Source organism: Schistocerca serialis, chromosome 2 (genome assembly GCF_023864345.2).
Source record: "Schistocerca serialis cubense isolate TAMUIC-IGC-003099 chromosome 2, iqSchSeri2.2, whole genome shotgun sequence".
NCBI classification, from domain to species: Eukaryota; Metazoa; Arthropoda; class Insecta; order Orthoptera; family Acrididae; genus Schistocerca; species Schistocerca serialis.
Genome location: NC_064639.1, coordinates 782,285,249 through 782,310,340, shown reverse-complemented (window position 1 = coordinate 782,310,340; position 25,092 = coordinate 782,285,249). Strand labels below are relative to the sequence as shown.

Sequence of the window (25,092 nt, the reverse complement as noted above, 5' to 3'; positions counted from 1 at the left end):
TAGTATTTCATAATATGAAGTTCTTCCACAACTGGGTTACTTCTCATGTAAATGTTGTATGGCCCCTTTCCTTGTGGTTATGTGGCTGGCTGGCTGGCTGGCTCTGAGCACTATGGGACTTAACATCTATGGTCATCAGTCCCATGTGGTTATGTGTATTTTTTCAATATGAGAGAGTGTAATGGATATGTGCACAGTGTGGTATTATGTATACGTTTTATGATTATGATGTGGTATGGAGAGGTTGAAACACGGTGCTGCACATGACGCACTCCTCTCCAATAGCACCAGGGGTAAAGCCAAGCTGAACGTCCCCATCTAGCGGATGGATCACCATCAACAGTGTCACATGCCCTCATTTCATCAAACGTGGAGTGGTTTGGAATTAAATCCAGGATATTGGCGCAAAGACTGGTGATCGTGAAGAATTTCATCCACCACCAGGATTCGAACCAGCTTAGAGGTCACGCAAGATAATGTGTGCAGGAATGCTTTCTCTTCCTGGTCACTCAGTGAGTCCATCCTTCATTCTGAAGAGGCGGCCGCCTCAGTTGCCTGTGTCCTGCTGAGCTGCACACTTCATCTGTTAGTGGTAGCCGCCACAGTGGTTTGTAGCCGACTGACTACTGTACTGCGAGAGTTCTGACTGCTATCTTTGTTCTACACAGTATGGTTTCGCAGTCTCCACTCCAAGGAAAATGCGTCATATCACACACGGGATACTGCGTGCAGTGTCATAAAATTTATATCGGAAGAGGCAGATCTACATCTACATGTACATCATGCTTCGCAAACCACCTAATGGTGTGTGGGGGATGGTACTTTCGGTACCACTATCTGATCCTTCCAATCCTGTTCCACTCGCGAGTACAGCGTGGGTAGAATGATTGTCGGTAAGCTTCTGTCTTGGATCTAATTTCTCGAATTTTCTCCTCGTGGTCAATACGCGAGATGTATGTGGGTGGTGGGGGTTGGGGGGAACTAATATGTTGTCTGACTCCTCCTGAAAAGTGCTGTTCCGAAATTTCAATAGTAAATCTCTACGTGATGCACAACATCTCTCTTGTAACGTCTGCCAGTGGAGTTCGTTTAACGTCTCCGTGGCGCTCTATGGCCAGCTAAACGATGCCGTGACGAAACGCGCCGCACTTCGTTGGATCTTCTCTATCAGTCCTACCTAATACGGACCCCAGATTGATAAACCGTACTCAAGAATCAGGCGAACAACTGCCATATAAGCTGCGGATCTCATGAGGCACAGAGCGACCTGTGTTTCACAGGATCCCTGTTTGCGGAATCCATGTTAATTTTTATAGAGGAGATGTTCATGTTCCAAAAACGTCATAATTTTTTAGCATAAAACATGTTCCATGATTCTACAATAGCTTGACGTCAACGATATAGGTCTATAATTGTGTGGATCTGTCTTACAGCCTTTCTTAAAGACGGGAATGACCTGCGTTTTTCCAGTCTTTAGGTACCTCTCGTTGCTCAATCGGTCTACGATACATTACTGCTAGAAGGGAAGTAAGTTCTTTGGCATAATCTTTATAGAACCTTATGGGTATCTCATCTGGTCCTGACGCCTTTCCACTACTAAGTGATTTTAGCTGCTTTTCAGTTCCGCGATCGGTTATCTCAATATCTGGCTTTTAGACTTTCGAACGACGATTGAAAGGAGAAACAATGTTATGATCTTCCGCGGTGAAGCAACTTCGGAAGACCGAATTCAGTATTTCGGCCTTCTCTCTGTTATCTACCTCTTCGGTGCCGGTGTGATCGCTGAGAGAATGAATAAAGGATTTTGACCCATTTACTGATTTTACATACGACCAAAATCTCTTACAGATTTTACTCTGGTCGGTTGACAAGGTCTTACTTTCAGAATCATTGAAAGCTTCTCTCATGGCTCTCCTTACGCTCATTTTCGCTTCGTTCAGCTTTTGTTTGTCAGCTAGGTTTTTACTTATCTTGAATTTGAGAAGAAGTGATCTTTGTTTACGTAGCGCTTTTCTAACACGGCTATTAAACCACGGTGGATCTTTCCCATCCCTTAAAACCTTACTCGGAACAGACTTGTCTAGGGCGTATTGCACGATGCCTTTGAATTTTTTCCATTTGTTCTCTACATATTCGTCTTCATCACCGAATATTTGATGCTGAATGCTGAGATATTCTGAAATATGTAACCTGTCGCCTTTGCTGAGCAAATACAGGGTGATCCATTGATCGTGACCAGGCCAAATATCTCACGAAAAAACTACAAACGAAAAAACTACAAAGAACTAAACTTGTCTAGCTTGAAGGGGGAAACCAGGTGGCGCAATGGTTGACTCACTAGATGGCGCTGCCATAGGTCAAAACTGATACTCAATTTCACCCAGATTAATTCACATTTGGAATCCGTGATAACCTCGGTCGATTTCATCGAATTTTATACTGCAATAAACACGCCGCCACCATTGGCGACAAACCTATCCTTAGGATAAACATTCCAATCTGAACGTAGAATTTAGTTGTCACTGACTTCTGGTTTCAACCAGCTTTCTATTCCCAATGCTATCTGTGTATTCTAACCTTCAATGAGCTATACTAATACTGGTACATCTCCTTGGATGCTCCTGCAGTTCACTAAAATCATGTTAACGTTTTTTATCTCTGATCTGTGAAGATCAAGATTCTCGGAGATCACTGTGCCTGATTGAACAGGTTCAAATGGCTCTGAGCACTATGGGACTTAACTACTGAGGTCATCAGTCCCCTAGAACTTAGAACTATTTAAACCTAACTAACCTAAGGACATCACACACATCCATGTCCGAGGCAGGATTCGAACCTGCGACCGTAGCGGTCACGCGGTTCCAAACTGACGCGCCTAGAACCGCACGGCCACACCGGCTGGCGATTTAACAGGCAAATCGTCTTTTACCCCAAGAGCGGGGTAGATGTAAAGAGGGTATGAAATGCGAGTTAGCTATAGTAAATAAACATTAATATCTAATATGTGTCAGTAAGTATTTTCTGAAGGGATTTGTCTGTGATTTTGCCTCGTACGGAACTGAAAAGTGGATGATGGACAACTCGGTTAAGAAGAGAACAGAAGTTAAGCAATGCGGTGTTACAGAATGCAGAAGATTGATAGTACATCGTATGACTAATGAAGAGGTACTGAATTAAATTAAGAAGGAAGAAATTTGTAGCGTAATTTGACTAAAAGAAGGGGTCGGTTTATAGGTCACATCCTGAGGCATCAGGAAATAATCAGTTTGGTAATTCAAGAGAGGTTGGGGATAAAATATTGTACAGGGAGATCAAGACTTAACGTCAATAAGCAGGTTAAAATAGTTGTAGGTCCTAGCAGTTGTGCAGAGATGAAGGAGCTGTCTTCAGACTGAATACCTCTACAAGCAACTAGTTAGACGAATAGTAATATTAGTGTTCTTAGTTCAACAATACAGTGAATTAGACAGGAAGTATTGAAGAATATAATTAGCACTACGCCTTTCGATTTCTTCTTCATTCACGACAGTAATGTTTGAATAACTTCGCGCTAAAATGCCTAAAACTCCATAATTTCGGGATATATAGGACTTTCTTCGTCTATGAGGTCCATAGAGACACAACACTAGCACACGAGAATATCATCTGAATGCTTGAATAGAGTTTCTGGAAAACATATACAGACCACAAATACATCAAAAAAAGTTTTGCATCACCCCGGTTCCCAGAACTCTTGAAGATAGACGTTGACTGTAGATATTTTATCACAGACACAGTCATTTTGAATGTTCATAGATGTCACTAAACCCGCCCAAAGATGTTAACAACCTTGCATGAGCGGCGCCTATTAGACGGAGAGGGTCCAACAGCTGATCAGTTCCAGTCATTCCACCAAAAAGGAGGTACACGGCTGGTGTTGTCTGTAGTTCAACCATGTCTAGACAGTTAATACCAATGCTCGATCGCGTCCGCATTGTTACTATGTGCCAGGAAAGGCTCTCAACTAGGGAAGTGTCCAGGCGTCGCGGAGTGAACCAAATCGATGTTGTTCGGACATGGAGGAGACACAGAGAGGCAGGAACTGTCGATGACATGTCTCGTTCAGGCCGCCCAAGGTCTACTACTGCAGTGGATGACCGCTACCTACGGATTATGACTCGGAGGAACCCTGACAGCAACGCCACTATGTTAAATAATGTTTTTCCCGTAGGACGTCGTGTTACTACTCAAACTGTGTGCAATAGGCTGCATGAAGCTCAACTTCACTCCCGACGTCCATGCAGAGGTACACCTTTGCAACCACGACACCATGGAGCGCGGTACAGATGGGTCCAATAACATACCAAATTGACCGCTCAGGATTGGCATCACATTCTCTTCATCGATTAGTGCCGCATATGCCATCAACCTGACAATCGTCGGAGACGTGTTTGGAGGCAACCCCCCAGGCTGAAAGTCTTAGACACACTGTCCACCTAGTGCAGCAAGGTGGAGGTTCCCGGCTGTTTTGAGGTGGCATTATGTGGGATCGACGTACGCCGCTGGTGGTCACGGAAGGCGCCGTAACAGCTATACGATACGTGAATGCCATCCTCCGACCGATAGTGCAACCATATCGGCAGCATATTGGCGAGGCATTCGTCATCATGGACGACAATTCGCGCCTCCATCGTGTTCATCTTGTGAATGACTTCCTTCAGGATAACGACATCGCTCGACTAGAGCGGCCAGCATGTTCCCCACACATGAAGCCTATAGAACACGCCTGGGATAGATTGGAAAGCGTTGTTTACGGACGACGTGACCCACTAACCACTCTGAGGGGTCCACGCCAAATCGCTATTGAGGAGTGGGATAATGTGGACCAACAGTGCCTTGATGAACTTGTAGATAGTGTGCGACGACCAATACAGGCGTGCATCAATGCAAGAGGACGTGCTACTGGGTATTAGATGTACCACCACCTCTGAAGGTCTCGCTGTGTGGTGGTTCAACATGTAATGTGTGGTTTACATTGAGAGGGTACAGTACCGCCCGACATTGAAAATAGGTACAACATTCTTCGTTATTCTTGTCAGAACAACATATTTTTTGTAATAATAACTCAATTTCACTTAATACACCAGTGTAGGAAAGAATGACAATTTATTTATTTAATTGATCACATGTGCACTCCCACAAAATAAATCACTACATCCAATTTGGTGAGAGCTGCGAAATGAATGAATGCATGGTCGTCTGCTAACCACAGACAGTGAATGTTCAATGTATGATCATCTTTGAGACGGTCCTTTGGTCACCTTTGGTGGAACCAAAGAGATGAAATTTACCTGAGGTTTGAGCGCCTGAAATGTGGCTGACCAATGGGTAGCATGGTCTTCCTCCACCTCGACGGAGGTGCGAGATGATCTGAAGAATGGCCATGTTTCAGCACTCTGCAGCTGGATCTAGTGTTGGTAAGACCTGTCTTAGGTGTGCTCCGAAAAGACAAAAGAGTGGAGACATAGTATGCATGTGAAATACACTCCTGGAAATTGAAATAAGAACACCGTGAATTCATTGTCCCAGGAAGGGGAAACTTTATTGACACATTCCTGGGGTCAGATACATCACATGATCACACTGACAGAACCACAGGCACATAGACACAGGCAACAGAGCATGCACAATGTCAGCACTAGTACAGTGTATATCCACCTTTCGCAGCAATGCAGGCTGCTATTCTCCCATGCTAGTACAGTGTATATCCACCTTTCGCAGCAATGCAGGCTGCTATTCTCCCATGGAGACGATCGTAGAGATGCTGGATGTAGTCCTGTGGAACGGCTTGCCATGCCATTTCCACCTGGCGCCTCAGTTGGACCAGCGTTCGTGCTGGACGTGCAGACCGCGTGAGACGACGCTTCATCCAATCCCAAACATGCTCAATGGGGGACAGATCCGGAGATCTTGCTGGCCAGGGTAGTTGACTTACACCTTCTAGAGCACGTTGGGTGGCACGGGATACATGCGGACGTGCATTGTCCTGTTGGAACAGCAAGTTCCCTTGCCGGTCTAGGAATGGTAGAACGATGAGTTCGATGACGGTTTGGATGTACCGTGCACTATTCAGTGTCCCCTCGACGATCACCAGTGGTGTACGGCCAGTGTAGGAGATCGCTCCCCACACCATGATGCCGGGTGTTTGCCCTGTGTGCCTCGGTCGTATGCAGTCCTGATTGTGGCGCTCACCTGCACGGCGCCAAACACGCATACGACCATCATTGGCACCAAGGCAGAAGCGACTCTCATCGCTGAAGACGACACGTCTCCATTCGTCCCTCCATTCACGCCTGTTGCGACACCACTGGAGGCGGGCTGCACTATGTTGGGGCGTAGGCGGGAGACGACCTAACGGTGTGCGGGACCGTAGCCCAGCTTCATGGAGACGGTTGCGAATGGTCCTCGCCGATACCCCAGGAGCAACAGTGTCCCTAATTTGCTGGGAAGTGGCGGTGCGGTCCCCTACGGCACTGCGTAGGATCCTACGGTCTTGGCGTGCATCCGAGCGTCGCTGCGGTCCGGTCCCAGGTCGACGGGCACGTGCACCTTCCGCCGACCACTGGCGACAACATCGATGTACTGTGGAGACCTCACGCCCCACGTGTTGAGCAATTCGGCGGTACGTCCACCCGGCCTCCCGCATGCCCACTATACGCCCTCGCTCAAAGTCCGTCAACTGCACATACGGTTCACGTCCACGCTGTCGCGGCATGCTACCAGTGTTAAAGACTGCGATGGAGCTCCGTATGCCACGGCAAACTGGCTGACACTGACGGCGGCGGTGCACAAATGCTGCGCAGCTAGCGCCATTCGACGGCCAACACCGCGGTTCCTGGTGTGTCCGCTGTGCCGTGCGTGTGATCATTGCTTGTACAGCCCTCTCGCAGTGTCCGGAGCAAGTATGGTGGGTCTGACACACCGGTGTCAATGTGTTCTTTTTTCCATTTCCAGGAGTGTACTTAAGAGTAGTTTGGAATAATAATTTCTCTATTTCTGGAACTTTTGTGGAGAGAATTAAATGTCAGGCAGGTAATATTAGGGGATCGTAGTAATCTTTGGAAGTGAACAACGGTCACAATGAAACCACGTGTAGCCATAAGTTGAAATACTTCCGAGTGCTTAAGTCAAGCTGAATTACTGGCGTGTGTACTATAAGCTGGAAATATTTAAGAAATGGCGTGTGCTGCACTCGAAATTAGAGACGTGTACTTCTACGTGGTGAGTATTGTGTGAGTCTCAATCTGTGTATGAGACAAAGGATAAAGAGAAGTACTCGTCCATGGTATCAGTTGAGGACTCGCGTGTGTGACGAATATGTCTTAATATTACTGTGCGTGTTATGTTTCCGTGTGACGCTTGATTCAAACCATAATACTCTGAGAGTGAAGCAAGGTGACTCAGCCGTCTATCCAGCAACGCCACTTGGCTTGCATTGCACAGGAAGACGTGCATATATCCTCCAGAGTTCATAGTAGGAAAGAAAAGCTACGAAGTGGGGCAGTGTCGTGTGAAACTGGGATGAATTCTAAATGAAGTGGGAAAGCTGAAAGTGATGTGATTATAACATTGTGACCATTCCTTGTATTCCATGCTGCCAGTGTGGTGTATTTCATGTAATGTAAGTATGTGTGGTTTGCATGGGAGAGTAGCAAGATAGGTTCAGAGGTAGTGGGTTATGCATGTTCCTTTTGTACCGCTCGGTCTGGAGGAAATTTTCGTGATGATGGCTGTGAGAGTCGAAGTGTGAGTTATAGCAAAAGATCCACCATCCTATCCTTATAGTGCACTGTAGTGTTAGATAATTACGAGACCATAAGGTAGAGAATCACCAATGTAAGGCCATGCCCACTGGGCAGAGTTTCTCATGTACAATTGTTGTAGAAAATGTAATGGTGTGTTTAGGTTATAGAATTTATCAGAATAAAAAAGATAGTGAAAAGGAAAAGATTGGTGGCCTTTTCCTTCGAATTGTATGTTGTCATGATATCCAGAATTTATAATGTGTGCGCCATTCATATTCAGTGCGATGGCCATGTGTTGATCAAAGCCGTTGGGTAAGAAAGAAAATGTGGTATTGCCAGTGCGTAGTGAACAGTCAGAGTTGTGTAAATTACTGATAGTCAGATGTTAGTTATCCGTTTCCGTTGCGAAATATTCAAACAGGAGAATAATTTGTAGCTTAATTGTGAGTACTAGAGCTCATGTTACTCGATAAATAAGAATGAATCCACTCGCTTGGCAGACCACTCATCTTGCAGGCCTGACTGCTTGATGCCACAGTATGAGCAAGGCATGTGGGTGCCTCTCAACATGAGCAATAAAAAGGGGCGGAAATGATGTTTATGTTGATCTCCGTTCCAATTTTCTGTACAGGTTCCGGAACTCTCGGAACCGAGTTGACGCAAAACTGTTTTGATGTGTGTATTAATGCTTATCTTTATAACTATGCACTGTCAGCCTTTGTCAGCAACTGTATGTGAAAGAAGCAGACCATCGACACCACAGTAATAAAATATTGGAAGCATGCTGTATACAATAAATTACGAAAGGCCAAATAACTGATTTATTTAAGGATATTGGTTTGTTAATCAGAATACGGTAAGATGATAATGAAGTAAAATTGATTAATTTCTGAAAAAACCTAATTATTTATAAATGTCTTTCAATAATGAAAAATGATACTGTTACCTGAAAATGAACAGAGATTAGATTAGATTAGTTTTTCGTTCCATAGAACCGTGCTGAGGAGATCCGCGTGGATGTGGAACATAATACGTTTTAACTACAGAATGATGAGTGAAAACATTACCATCACCTGCTTATTAGTGCGTTGGTCCAACATTCGAATACAGTACAGCAGCGATCCTGCGTGCCAGAGATCGGAAAAGTCCGCGACAGGCATGTAATGGCAGTTGTGGTGAAGGCGGATAGTCGTCTCCGGTTCATTGGTAGAATTTTGGGAAGAAGTAGTTCATCTGTAAAGGAGACCGCTTATAAAACACTAATACGACCTATTCTTGAGTACTGCTCGAGCGTTTGGGATCCCTATCAGGTCGGATTGAGGGAGGACATAGACGCAATTGAGAGGCGGGCTGCTCGATTTGTTACTGGTAAGTTTGATCACCACGCGAGTGTTACGGAAATGCTTCAGGAACTCGGGTGGGAGTCTCTAGAGGAAAGGAGGCGTTCTTTTTGTGAATCGCTACTGAGGAAATTTAGAGAACCACCATTTGAGACTGACTGCAGTACAATTTTACTGCCGTCAACTTACATTTCGCGGAAAGACCACAAATATAAGAGAGATTAGGGCTCGTACAATGGCATATAGGCAGTCATTTTTCCCTCGTTCTGTTTGGGAGTGGAACAGGGAGAGAAGATGCTAGTTGTGGTACGAGGTACCCTCCGCCACGCACTGTGTGGTGGATTGCGGAGTATGTATGTAGATGTAGATTATCTCTGATGCACCCGATTTCTGTGCACAGCTCAAGTAGTTACCGTAAATTGCCCGGCTGGTGGTCTTCAAAAATGGTTCAAATGGCTCTGAGCACTATGGGAATTAATTTCTAAGGTGATCAGTCCCCTAGAACTTAAAACGACTTAAACCTAAGGACATCACACACATCCATGCCCGAGGCAGGATTCGAACTTGCGACCGTAGCGGTCACGCGGTTCCAGACTGTAGCGTCTAGAATCGCACGGCCACCCCGGCCTGCGCTGGTGGCCTGTTCGCGGGGAGCTGATGCCCGAAAGCGTCCCGGATGAATTCAGAGCATGTGAATTCGGTGCACTGAGGCACATTCAGCTCTATTTATTCAAGATGCTGTCGCCTTCGGAGACGTTACGAAGCGTGAAGGAATGCAGACGCTTCACCGGAATGTTCATGTAGCCCCAGCTACTACGGTGCCTTCTATTACTACCACACGTCCGATGGAAGCATAGGTGAATGCCCTCCACCACCGGCCTGTGTCCGTAGTGTGCTGCATGTTTCGAACAGACGGTGTATCTGGGCACGACCTGGTGTACCAATAAACTTAATTCACCCAAGCCAAGCAGGCGACACTTTCCCATCGATCCACGGTTCAATCTCGATTGTCTGGTGCCCATTGCAATCTGAATTAACGGTGTCATCGTGTCAACGTGGGCAGAAGTGATGGTACTCTACTACGGAGCCCAATGTTCAACAAAGTTCTCCAAACACTCGTGCCTGCAGCAGAATTGTACTCTATAACTGGAACTGCCACGTATCCTACTTTACAATCTCCATGTTCTGTGATGAGACGTGGAATTCCAATACCTGCCGTCTGGTCGCGGTTTCACCGTCCTTCAAGCGCTTTCCATAGACGCTACCGACAGTATCACGCGAACAGTCTGTCATCTTCACACTTCCAGTTACGGTCGTTGTGCGGCACCGGGTCAGAACTATGTGCGCTTTGTCAAAGACTCTTATCTCAATAGATTTCCCCATTTGCGGCTCATGTAGTCACTAGAATGAACCCCATTTTGTCTCTAATCCGCGTATATACCTTTCTTACCGCGTCACGCGCCCGATACGCCAACAGCGAGTATTCAACCTGGCATCGGAGAGTGGCTATAACGTTTTGGCTTTTCGGGATATCTTTCCAACCCCGGCGGTTTACGCTTAGCTGCATAGTCTCGTGACCCACCCGAGTAGGCTTATCTCCTGACAGGCCATTCCACTGCTAAAACCAGTATCGTGCTTAGGCACCACCGAAAATTACAGTAGGAACTGATTCACAAACTGTTCCACGACCAATGTTCAGTGTGTTCTGAAGATCTGTGATTTCTTAGAGTTTACGTTATGACGTAGTTTTTGTGTCAATCGTGACAATGAACAAAGCTTGTCACTCATATTTGACATGGAAAAAGCAATGTCATTAGGGCCTGCGTACATTGCCGGAAAATATGGTGCCTCATGACGAATGGTTTGTTCAGGACAAATCCAATATTCCGAATGGTTACCGAGATAGAACACATTTAATGCACATTTATTTTGGGCTAATGGTGCGCACCTATGTGCCTTAGCCACTCCATCTTGAACGATTTATCCTAGTGCTACTTGTTGCTTTCAACCTCTTTGCCCAGATATCATTCTGCCATTAAACCAGCTCGTTAAACGCGCAGTTGTCGATTGTGTATCGTGAGTGAAGCAGTGTGAGGGACTGAGGTTATATCAGGGAGTAGCATCGCTTAACTGTGTTTGTATGCGCTCTGGCTAAAACGCTACCGTCTTCACTAATGACAACTACATACGTTTACGGCTTCTGCAATGGTAGCGCTCCCTGTGCTGTCAAATAATAGCCTCGGCTCTTTCCGATACGTCGAGTTCTTGACTGTTGTATGTTTACCAGAGTTTTCAGTACACTGCGTGAAAACCGTAATATTCCTAGTTTCCATTTTTCTTCTGAACATGTAGTTCAACAACCTGAACGGGAACATCAACACATAGTTGAAATAGCGCAGTGTAGTCCTACTATCAGCATAGGCTACTTTCTGCACGTATCAGAGACCCACGAACACTTCTATGGCGAACATTACATGCAAAAAACTCGTAAACACACACCGTATCGACTATCTTCACATTGGAAACAATGCCACACGAATTGAATTTGGTCATTAGTTAACTTACAATCGTTATTTGCTTCGGTTAATACTATTCACAGATGAGGCCACGTTTACACGGAATAGAATCACCAACATACGTAATAATCATCGAAGGTCGCAGAAAAACCAACACGCTCTAGTGAAACCAATTTCCAATATAGTTTTTCGATCAATGTTTGGTGCGGTATGATCGGTAACATGTTTTTATGTCTAGTTATTTTAAAAGAGAGAAAGACGGGACAAAATCACTTATTTTTTTGGAAAACTCGTTTGCTGAACACCTTGAGGACGTTCCCTTGGCCTCTCGGACTGCGATGTATTCCAGCAGGGCGAAGCCCCTCCTTATTTTACCAGAGGTGTGAGGCTACCATCTCACCAGTACTTTCCCTAGTCGCTGGACTGGTCGTGGTAGTACCATAAATAGTCACTGAGATCGCCAGACCTTACACCATCAGCTTTTTGTTTCCGGGGTTTTATGAAGCCACTGTTGTACAAACGAAAGATGAATACGAGAGATAAACTGGTGTCCTCGTTAGGGAATGTGCAGAGGCACTAAGACAAGGAACAATGTTCTCCTAAAATTGCACAAATTCACTTAAGCTGACTGTGGGGTATTCGAACATTTGTTCTGACATTTAAATTAGTTGTAATGTGACATGTACGATAATGCTTAATGGTGAACGTGTAGAAAATACATATTTTTCAAATTATACTATGTAAAACACATCTTGTAATAGTTACTATTGTACATATGTAAACCTGACAATGTGCTAAAGAATACAGAAATAAATAACAATCTACATTAAATGTGTTAGATCTCGGAAAGCACTTTCAATATTGCATATGTCCGTGGGAAGCTTTTTGCTTCAAAGGATCCTGTCATATCCCTGAATATTACTCAACTTTCATGAGAGACCCTGTATAAGTGATAGAAGAATGTATCACAGACGTATACAATGAGGAAAGCTGGCTACAAATGAATGAACGCTTTGAGCTAAGAGGATAGCTATCCAAAACCAGTACTCCTGGATACGAAGTTTTTCACAAAGAAGTCTCTGGATAAAAAGTTAATTTGCCTTGTCAAAATCGGATAAAATGCCAAGCTTTCATTCAAGGTATGTGATTGTCATCAGGAGTTAAGTCTGAATGTCGTGAAACTGGCGAGATCGCAGCTTTTATTTCTAGAGGACGGCATCTGATTAGCTGGAGTACGTTGTGGTATTATGACGAAGATAGCACATGCGGAGGTGGCGCTCTCTACGTCCGTAAATAACGTTTGCGTTCTATCCATTGTCGCTTGCAGCGCCACCAGTCGCATATTGGGGTAAACTAAGATGTCTTCCTCATTTCTTTTCCTTGATCTGTTGCATGCTTTCACCCCTTGCTAGGTGCACAGCCAGGCTCATGATGGACGGAGTCCTTACTTTTAAAAACCACTTAGAAAATATAAGAAAAAATCAACATTAAAATTGTGATTACTAGGAAACTAGCTGTTTCAGGACGGGGCGAATCGCAGATGCTCTTCGTACTCTTACAATGTCATTGGTTTATTCCAGAATATTGTGCCACAGTACGGAAAACAAAGCACATGCCCGCAAAGTTGATATTAAGCTAAATCAAGCAACGAGTATAACTAGAGGCGTATTATTTAAAACTGCTCAGCCATCAACTAGACGAAAAGCAGCAAAAATGGCTCTGAGCACTATGGGACTCAACTGCTGTGGTCATAAGTCCCCTAGAACTTAGAACTACTTAAACCTAACCAACCTAAGGACATCACACACATCCATGCCCGAGGCAGGATTCGAACCTGCGACCGTAGCGGTCGTGCGGTTCCAGACTGTAGCGCCTTTAACCGCTCGGTCACTCCGGCCGGCACGAAAAGCAGCAGCTGTGACAGTGTTCCGAAAGTTTACTACTTTTAGAACTCACCTCTGTATAACCAGCCATATACTTACAGCCAGCCGATTGAAATCCAGAAAACCTATCTGACCTCGCAAGATGCGCCTCTTTTATATGATTTCTGCCCTGAGGATTGACATAAGTTTCCTACAGAGAATTCTCATCTTATTACTGACCCTACTAACAGTGCGAATGAATTTCATCATCTCAGGAAATTATGGACAGCTCCGACTGGGCTCTCTAGGGGATAAAGAGGGTATTGGGTCTGCTCTTGGGTGCATTAAGTGTTTCCACCTCTTGTCATATGGGGATACGTCCGCCATTGTCAAATATGTTTGTCTTGGAGTCGAGTTGTTACGGCGTGGGGAGCCAGACCGTCTCCAAATCTTTGAAAACGGTACATTCACCGGTCAACGTTGTTGTGAACCTGTACTTCTTCTCCATGTGCATCTTTTCAGGTTTCATTCCGTCCTGTCTTCATTTTTCTGGATGCCAAAGCGCAATCGCATCGAACAGCCCGAGTGGATGAGGTCATGGAACGAAAGGACTTTGGCGAATGGACTGGCCTGCCCCCTTCTTAAATCCCATCGAGAACGTCTAGGACACGTTGTGGAGACATGATACAGGACGTCCACACGCTCCAACAACCCTCTAACAGTTGTCAGGCGGGCAGGTTGTGGAATGGAACGGTCTACCACAAGAACGCATAACAAATGCGTGGCAAACATTAGACCACGTTGCTGAGCATGCACTGCCTCTGTGGTGATCTCGCACCCCAGTAAGCACCATTTCCAGCCCTTTGTAAGGTCCAAACGATCAGCATCAATCACAGTGATTCCACTGAAAATTTTTCTCTGTGAACAAATGTGTTATTCCGACTCGCCAGTGCGGCGCCACGACTCGCCAGAGCGGCGCCACGACTCGCCAGAGCGGCGCCACGACTCGCCAGAGCGGCGCCACGACTCGCCAGTGCGGCGGCACGACTCGCCAGTGCGGCGCCACGACTCGCCAGTGCGGCGCCACGACTCGCCAGTGCGGCGCCACGACTCGCCAGTGCGGCGCCACGACTCGCCAGTGCGGCGCCACGACTCGCCAGTGCGGCGCCACGACTCGCCAGTGCGGCGCCACGACTCGCCAGTGCGGCGCCACGACTCGCCAGTGCGGCGCCACGACTCGCCAGTGCGGCGCCACGACTCGCCAGTGCGGCGCCACGACTCGCCAGTGCGGCGCCACGACTCGCCAGTGCGGCGCCACGACTCGCCAGTGCGGCGCCACGACTCGCCAGTGCGGCACCACGACTCGCCAGTGCGGCGCCACGACTCGCCAGTGCGGCGCCACGACTCGCCAGTGCGGCGCCACGACTCGCCAGTGCGGCGCCACGACTCGCCAGTGCGGCGCCACGACTCGCCAGTGCGGCGCCACGACTCGCCAGTGCGGCACCACGACTCGCCAGTGCGGCATTAATTGATAGAGTTGTTGGATGTAATCCTGAGGGATGGTGTGTCACGTTCTCTCCGACTGGCGCCATAGAATGTCAAAATTCTGAGCTGGTTGTAGGGCCCTGACCGCAATGCTCCAAACATTTTCAACTGGGGAAGTTCAAGCGACCTTACTGGCCGAAGTCGGGTTTGGTAAACACAAAGTAAGCTGAGGATGGCTATCCGTTAAGGCCAGAGAAACGGAGCTACAATATCGTCGATGTAATGTTGTCATGTAACTATGCCGCGGATGACAACCAAATGAATGCTGGTATGAAAAGGAATGTCAGACCATAACTCCAGGTTGTCGGGTAATACGGCGGGCGAGAGTCAGGTTGACATTCCACCACTGTTCAGGGCCTCACCAGACACGTCTCCGCCTGGAATCCGGTTGACTCTAGTATAACTGTTTTCATATATGAGTCTCGCTTCGAACTGAGCCCTGATGACAATCGCAGACGTGACTGGAGACGCCATGGAAAGCGGTGGGACACCAACCTGACTGTCGGCCGCAATACTGACTAACCATTAGGAGTGATGGTCTGGGGCGCCATTCAAATGGCACAGAGCACTATGGGACTCAACTTCTGAGGTCATTAGTCCCCTAGAAGAACTACCTAAACCTAACTAACCTAAGGACATCACACACATCCATGCCCAAGGCAGGATTCGAACCTGCGACCGTAGCGGTCTCGCGGTTCCAGACTGCAGCGCCTAGAACCGCACGGCCACTTCAGGCGGCGGGCGCCACTTCTTTTCACAGCAGGATCGCTTTGGTTGTCATCCGCGGCACCCTTACAACACAGCTGTACGTTACGTTATGCTACGCCCCACTTTGTTACCCTTCATGCCAAACGGCAAGCGATCCTGGGTTTGCATTTCGGCGCCGGCCGAGCGGTTCTAGGCGCCTCAGTCCGCAACCGCGCGACTGCTACGGTCGCAGGCTCGAGTCCTGCCTCGGGCATGGATGTGTGTGATGTCCTTAGGTTAGTTAGGTTTAAGTAGTTCTAAGTTCTAGGGGACTGATGACCTCAGATGTTAAGTCCCATAGTGCTCAGAGCCATTTGAACCATTTTTTGCATTTCGGCAAAGATAATGCCTGCCTGCACACGGCGAGAGATTCTGCTGCGTGACTTTGTGCAAACCCTACGTTGGCCAGAAAGGTCGAATGGCTCATTACGCAACCATAACTGGATTCTGACGATCTAACGCGCCTATTGGACAAAATTTGGCATGATATCACCCAGGAAAACGCCAAGGCGAATGACTGCTCTCGTAAGAACCCCAGATGGAAAAATGTGTTACTGTCTTGCTGAATTTGTTAAACTCTTTCTCTTGAAAAGATCATCTAGTTTTTCTGAAATTGTGTACATTAGTTTATCTGTTCCTGTAAATCACATCTCCTGATTTCCGTCGGTAAGAGCTGTATAACACTGCAGAACGCTAGAACAGCATAGGTACGTTCATTAGCGCTCGTAGAGGACGCTGAGAAGAACAATAGTTCCACTCTCAGCCTCCAGGTGAAAATATGGCGCTGTAAGTAGGCAGAACCTGGTGTGAGTTGAGGAAAAGTGGTGTAACGATGAATCAAATGATTAAATACTCCCTACTCAGCAACATTCTGTATCTGTAACACGTCATGGTTGGCAGTTGATTGCGGCATATTCAGCTAATCAAGGCGATATGACGTGGTATGCTATTCTTCAGATCAGGAAGAGTCAGGATACGTCCCTGATACACACGATTTTTCAGTTATCCCCACAACAATACGTCACATGGATTTAGGTTGAGGGATTTGGAAAGCCATACATCTTGAAATTATCTAGATATGATGTGGTCGTTACCAAGGTTTTCTCGTAGAACATCTGGCAAGTGAGATGTGGTGTCATCCCATCTTGTGTGAAAATAATGGTTGTGACACGGTTGAATTTTTGCAAAACTGGCATCATTTGTTCACAAAGAAGGTCATTAAACGTGCACATGTATGTACACCTAACAAGCTCACGAGGTGTCATCCGCTTGAAGAGAAACAGACAGTGCACACAACAGCTTGCAAAACCGCATCAGCCAGTCACATAAGCTGAATGCAATGGATGTCACTGCATGACATTTAGAAGAGAACTCCATCTTCGACAATTATGAGCAGTCACGGCACTGTGTAGAGTAAAATGTGCCTTGTGCATCCAAAGAATATTCTCTGGCCTCATGCCATCCATTTCCATGTGTGCCAAAAAACTAAGGGCAATGTTACGGTGTTCAATCTTATCTTGGGGCTTCATTTGATACACATTCTGAATCTTGTAGGGATACCAGTGTAAATACGCCGAAAAATCATTTGAACTGTTGACCAAGGGAGAAACAAGCACTGGCTGCGGAATCTGAGGCACGTGCTGCACTGCACGCTCGGCTATGGCTACAGAAACTTCATCGACAACTGCCATGGGAATGGGCCGTCTTCCTCTCCCTGCTGCACCACCTAACTAAACTGTTTCTTCAAATTTTTTTCGTCATATTCCTCAGCCCATTTATTGACATGTGTCCTCTCCGCAGCTGTTTCTGTAGGTGATCCGCAATGCAACACTGTTGTAGCTGCCGTTTTCATAAAACGACTTTACCAGCAGTGAACGGTCTGTCTTCTCAATAGGCAAGGTATTGCATACAGTACGGAAATCTTCAACCTTCTTAACACTTTACACCAACAGTCACTTCGTAAAAGAAATCAACACACGTCGCAAAGCAACGAACAGCATACTGACGTGAAAACAGTGAACATTTCGCATTCTGACTACTTACAGCGACATATTTTCACGTGGCGGCAGAAAGAGGAAGTATTATTCTTTTTTTTTTTCAGAATACTCCACGAGCGCACCAATTAATGCACAAACCTACGGTGTTTGAGTGTCCTGCGATGTGTCAAGAACGCACTGCAGCTCTCGGAACACTGTCAGTTTAATTACAACCACCCTGTACATTAATCACTGTTAAACAGAAACACTCCTTATATTCCGTGCATAGCGATATTTTAACTGTTGGTCTATATAAACATGTTCCATAACGGTAACATGCTTATATTCTGACATGATTCATAAACTGTTTCGAAAAATAATACCATGCCAGTTTCGAATGTCTTCTACATCACTCCAGTTAAAAGCTTGTAATTCATACAACGTATTTCGCGAAACAAGAGCTCTTCTTTTCTTCATTAATATAGGCTGAATTTAATAGCCTTGATTTTAAATTAAAACGAGCATAAGGACTTATACCAACTTCGCGACGTTTACGCGATAAGCCCTTTAAAAGCGTATAACCTGAGAGACGAACAGAGTTCTAGAGGAGGTCTGGTTTGAGCCACGTACCCAAGAGAAGAATGTTTGGAAGTTCTACTGGTACGACAGATCAGCACGAACTGGTAAATATTACACATGGTACTGAGAGAAGGCAACTCACATGCACCTCCTACAGTGAACTCTGCAAGTGTTACCTATGTTGCCGCTAAAGTAAACAAAATATAAACGTTTGTTACCTTGTAATGAGTTAATGAACTTAAACGTAATTTGGGAGAAAACATCAATAAAAACGTCATCAATAATACTGAGGGAAATACAAACCATCTAGTTGTAGATCAATCAAGGAGATTACTATTAATATAGCAGGTAACTGCAATTCGTTCTCCCATTTCGTCCAATAGAAGTAAATACTCTCCGTTGTGGTTTCGTTAGGTGACCTAGGGGACAAGTGCAACACTAGAAATCTGAACGTCTGGACTGCACCCAATGTCGGTCGTAAGACCTTTTTTGTGTGACCTCTTTCAGGTCTGGAAACGATTTGTTACGTGTAAAATATCAAGTCTCTCTGTGGTTCGGAGTTCCAGTTAAACTGTGACCCCCATGAAGCTAGTTGGACACGTCAGTTCAAAGGTCGGATAAAGGAAAGATCAGATGTCTTAGTTCTGCCAGTACTTCTTCAGTGTAAAATTCAAAAGCTATTTAATCCAAGGCAAACTTAATTTCTTACACGCAAACGCTAAATATGCTTCTGCAAGGTTACTACGTTACAGTAACTTCTACTGTAGACTGCTAGTCGGGATATTTTTTGTTGGTTTTCGTACCACTCAAACTGGTAACATTCATCCGTCGTTCATTAGTCGATCTAGTACAACGAGGTGGATGTACGCTTAACTGCGTCGCTGCTCCACTTGTACCCTTAAACTAAACGACGCAACAAACACGGTTCTGAAGGCGAACAGAACATGTTACATCTCTGTGCAACCACAGGAATTATTGCAGATTATCTACTCCAGTAAGGGGTACTGAATGCAAAGTGAATGCAATTTTCGTCAGATCTAGGACAGTACGCTGTTGTTTGGGATTGACAGTGTAAAAATACTGTTGCTTAGGCTTACTGTTTAATGCAACTCGTTGATTGTTCAGTATTTGTGGTTGTATCAACTCTTACATTTCCCATTATTTCTATACCACTTAGAGCTACTAAGCACTGTCGCCGTCATGGAGACACTGTGTCACTCGGTCTTTTTATCCTCACAATAAAATGTTTTCGGCACATGATGCTACTGCGTTCGGACTGTCTGGGTCGTCAAACTGAACTGAAATTTATCTTCTTTGTACATTGCGTTAACTCAGAATCATTTTACGTGTTAATTCGATGCCAGACATTTCATGTATTTTGTGTTCACGTTTATCCACTACATTCGCATAATATATGGTTCCTATAGAACCCTTCCCATTCTAGAAGGATACTTCTGGCTCAGAAACGGGCGGTTCGGGCAATAAGTGGGTAAGTTCGTGAACCTCTTGTCGACCCATGTTCACGAGTCTGGGTATTTTGACATTAGCCTCTCAATATATGTATATATTCCTTACTGTCATTTCTTGTTAACAGTATTACCTAATTCCCAAGAATAAGCAGCTTTTACTCAGTTAATATTCCGCAGAAATCAAATCTGCATTTGGATCGCACTTCCTTAACTCTTGTGCAGAAAGGTGTGCAGTATACTGCTGAATCCATTTTCAATAAGCTACCACAAGAATTCAAAAATCTTAGCAGTAATCCACGCGCTTTCACATCGAAACTGAAGAGTTTCCTCATGGGTCACTCCTCCTATTTTGTCGAGGAGTTCCTTGAAAAATTAAGTTTATTCTTGTTGTATTGTTGATTAAAGTTTTAAACATGGCTGCGTGGTCAGTGACCGTTTACAAAGTTGATTGCATTTACATAAACTTATGGCTTGACTTTTTTCGGGTTCATAAACATTTTATTTTTATCTGTTATTACTTTTACGTTGTAATTTCATATACTGACACTTTCCATGACCTTGGAGATTTGCTCCTGAATTTGGTCCTACGGAACCTGACGTGTAAATAAAAAAAAAAGACAACAACGGCTTTATGCTCACCGCGCTATGTAAAAGTAAGTTACTAAAAAGGAAAGAGCGCCGACTCAATTCACAAAATGCAGCAGCAGCTACGCGGCTATTGACGTGGACATTCATCTGGATTTTCGTGGTCACGGTGTCAACCAGGTATTTAAATTATCCAGAGATCAATCTCGTATCTGATAATGTGTACGGCACTTCTTATCATAATGACTGAGTAAAAAATTATTTCATGTTGTATGGATTATGTTTGCACTGTTCTGGAGTATTTTATTTCACACCTTAAGCTGTAATTCCATCATATTTCGAATGGTGGTGGTGGTGATGGTGGTGGTGGTGGTGGTGGTGGTGTTAAGTCGTACCTATGATTTACAGCATTTAATCCGCTTCTGAGAAAATGAAAGCAATATCAAAACGATGTCCACCCACTCCTTCACTGATTAACCTATTTTATATGTTACCTGGTACAATACCTCTTAACGTATTGTAAACGACATTCATTGTCTAGCGTAACTAGCAGTGTAAGCTAAATTTCATTCATCAGAGAACAGAACTAGAAGTATGCACACAATTACGCATTATGGAAGCCGAGAAATGCTTTGTTCCCCACTTAGCATGCAGAGGAATTCACGGAAAGGCTATTTGTAGCGTGCTCTCTCAGTGGTTCGGCAAATATTCCAAATCAGACATTATTCAAGCTAATGGATCTTCCAAGAGAGAAACAACAGAATTATCCATTAGGATCGGTTACTGGGAACGCGCTCCATCAGCACTTCAGCTTAGTCCTAGGGAAGTGCTCAACGCTATTCTCTACGACCTCTCCACTACGTATTTACACTGACCGAAACAGTGGGGTGCACACACACACACACACACACACACACACACACACACACACACACACACACACACAGCAAGTAATCCAGCAACAACCTCTACGGAAATAACTTCACAAGCATTGCAGCATTAATACTGTTCATCTCGAATACCTGAAAATGAATCAACAGACATACCATTATCCAGAAATAATTAGTAAGCAATTATGGAAATGTTGAAACAGAACAAATAGTTCTGAAATATTCTAGTAAGATATCTTATTCAGTGCTATTGTAATAATGGTATTGGCCACTGTGGCTGAGCGGTTCTAGGCGCTTCAGTCCGGAACCGCGCGGCTGCTACGGGCGCAGGTTCCAATCCAGCTGCCTCGGGCATGGATCTGTGTGATGTCCTTAGGTTAGTTAGGTTTAAGTAGTTCTAAGTCTAGGGGACTGGTGACCTCAGATGTTAAGTCCCATAGTGCTTATAGCCATTTCAAGCCATTTTGAATAACGATATTCTGTTGACAGATTTGATCGCTAACACGCCGGAGGCACTAGTTGCACAGTTAAAGTAACGATGCAAATTCACAACCAGACATCTACACGCCTCCCGTCACTAAAAATTAAACACAATTTAGCATAAGGAGAGGCCTGCGGTATTTTATGCCAGTACATTATGGTTTTGTTAATAGGTCATATGGTCGAGGTATTTTTAATGCCGTTCCGGTGAGAGATTTACATTTGCCAGTTATTTACGAACTCTAAGAAAATGGCTCTCATGCTGCATTTCTGTTGCAAGTGAAGTTGTAATTTTCAGTAACAAATATTGAGATAAATATTTACTTCACATTACGTTTGACTTATTTCTTTTGACACATGCACGTTAGTGATCGGCGTCCCTTTATTCATATTAATGTACGAGGAAAGACAAGTTGTAGAAGTATCTACTTGAAATCCGCACTTGCAGTTCGGCCTATGTAATCGAAGATAACTATACACCATCTAGAATATACACATTACAAACGTAGCAGCTGTGTGTATGAGCCCTGTCAGTATGGATTGCTGAAACTGCCGATTACACGTAAGCAAACTACACTACCAAGTCTGTCACTCGACTGCCAGACTCCACGATATCTACACCGAAACACAGCAGACGCCTGATGCGGCTACTGTGGAAAGAAATCACACATACAGTATGCAATAAGCAGTCTGGAACTATAGCCCGGCTTTTTATGTAATTACATTTTTCCCTTAGCTCATAAGCACGCAAAATGTGTAAATGTTAAGCAATTATGTTACCAGAGTTGATGCATCTCATTCTACACTTACGTGTTCTTTTTACATATTTTAGTTTCATACTACGTAAGATTACATATTATTGCTTTTCATTCTCCTCCATATTTCCCCACACCCGCAGCAGCCAATTCCATTAGACGAATATCCGAATCAAACCTATCACAAAAGTTGATTAATTGCACACTGAGTTGGATTATGAACGACGTGCCTCAGCGTAATTTTCGAAGATTTGGAATTTCAGTTCTCAAAAGCAAAGCTGATAAAACGATAAACTGTGTAGAGTACGGCTCTTCGTCTGCCAAATAGTTGTTACTAAGAGCTCACGATTGTTTGTGTTCCTGATCATCACAATTATCACCCAAATTAAGATTCTCGGTTACTATGAATGACACTTTCACTATTGAAGGATCGACTGTTCTACGTCCAATGCATAATAAGCAGATGGGAAGCTATAAGAAGTTCCAATTTCTGCAACATACACATAATGATGCACTAACGAACAACAAATCAGTACAGTCGTATAAGTAGTAAATGTTACTGGTGCATATACGGAAGGCTCCAAACTCTACGAATGATTTTTTTCCCATTACATGTGCTCTGCAGCGGTTATTGCAAACGTTACATCGTACAATCGTCAAGTGCATGAATACAGCACGTTTATACAAAAGTTTTGCAGTCAAGAAATACCTGATGAAATGACATTAAAGATAACTGTCTGGATTTAGATTTTTTTAACCAAGAAGCTGCGAAAAGTGCACGGCACTACATAATTAAACACAGCATATGAACATCCATCGACGAAACAACTGATCTAAGTGGACATTTCACAGCAATCTCGTTGTTCGCAAACTATACGGAGAACAACCCACAGTTACTGATTTCCTGCGAAGTCCAATCATTCAAAACTAGCATGATTTGTTGATGACAGTCATACAGTACTATGGCTAAAGGGAATTCAGCCGGCCGATGTGGCCAAGCGGTTCTAGGCGCTTCAGTCTGGAACTGCGCGACCACTACGGTCGCAGGTTCGAATCCTGCCTCGGGCATGGATGTGTGTCACGTAGTTAGGTTTAATTAGTTGTAAGTTCTAGGGGACTGATGATCTCAGATGTTAAGTCCCATAGTGCTTAGGGCCATTTGAACCATTTGAGGGAATTCAAGAAGAAAAAGTTGTTACGTATTCAGATGCTGCAACCTACATGCTGAGGACGGCAAGTTCGTTACAGCAAAACAGATCACGATGCCAATGGACAGGACCCTCGAGGGCAGAGGACAGAAACTCACCTATGTGGTGGATTGTTGCACGCCTTAGACCTCGGAGTATTCTATCATTTAGACAAACCGTCCAGATAATTTGATTCCATGCTTCAATCGACTAATACATGCTGTTTCGATTTATTAGCTTTTCCACCACGCTCCTTATTTGATAATGGACTGCCAAAAGATGCAGTAAAAGCCATTTAATCTTATTCAAACTGAATTTTCTGTGGATATGCAGTACTCAGCAACGGCAGACCTTCTCGGCTGCAGAAGGATTTGTTTTAGGGCTCAAAAACAACTAGGGCCATATGCGCCCATGTCAGAACCATAGAACACGCAGACGAAAAACGAGTTAAAAGCGACTACATATTAAGCACAATCTATGGAAGGAAATACAGCTAAAAACAGCATATTGGAGATGGATCCATAAAATACGTCTCAGAGACAAAGGAGGGCCTAAACTAAAGATTAAATATTCTTCGCCATATTGCTACGACAGATAAAAAGTACAACGTCGTCGACAGCTCGCGCGTCATTCGTCAAAACGGCCAATAACTCAGACGGCAAACATAAATGAGAAAGTATGTGATTAAAAAGGGACATTCCGTCAGGAAACGGCGAACCAATAAAGGTTGAGGCAATGAGCACAAAGCGATGGGTAAAAATGCAGTGCCCAATACGCAGCCTAGCTAGAATGATCTCCTCTCGGCAAGAGGGCTGAGAGGATGTCGGCCAAGCCTCTGGGAGAGGTTTAATTCCTCGGAGCTTGTTCCCATGAACGGTAGACCAGTATTGATGACAAAACGAGACCACCTGCTGAGAGACGGCAACAACGAAAGCATTGGAGGGAATGGAAGAACTAGCGGGATGAGGTACGAGGACTGCGGTCTTGGCAGCAGCGTCGGCGGCCTCGTTTCCCGTCAAACCTACGTGTCTAGGGACCCACATAAAAATTACAGTGGCTTCATAAAGAGTAAGGAAGCGAAAGTTTTACTGGACCCGTTGCACTGAGGGATTGACAATGTGATAGAGGCTCTGAAGGTCGTTCAGAGAGTCGGAACAGATGACACAATTTAAAAGCCTGTGTCACCGGATGTACTGCGTGGCCTGAAACAGGGCGAAGAGCTCCACTGTAAATACTGAGCAGTGTTCTGAAAGCCGACACCGAAAATCATCGGTGACAATGACGAAGACATACCCGACACCACGGTCAATCCGAGATCCATCAGTGTACACGAAGGTACTATCGCGAAGTTCTGTGCGAAGATCGAGAAATTTACAG

General features: G+C 44.8%; 2 protein-coding genes across 2 annotated transcripts in view; one reads left to right on the top strand and one right to left on the bottom strand.

The window, feature by feature from the left end:
* LOC126456403 (uncharacterized) overlaps positions 1–25,092 on the bottom strand; it is a 123,471-nt gene that overhangs the window by 46,573 nt on the left and 51,806 nt on the right. The window lies entirely within an intron of this gene.
* LOC126456402 (uncharacterized) lies at positions 14,431–15,030 on the top strand. The gene has a single exon (XM_050092156.1). The coding sequence runs from the start codon at positions 14,431–14,433 to the stop codon at positions 15,028–15,030; it is 600 nt and encodes a 199-aa protein (XP_049948113.1).

Excerpts from the sequence above, each read along its gene's own strand:
- LOC126456402 (XM_050092156.1), top strand. The coding sequence starts at position 14,431 with ATGTGTTATTCCGACTCGCCAGTGCGGCGCCACGACTCGCCAGAGCGG.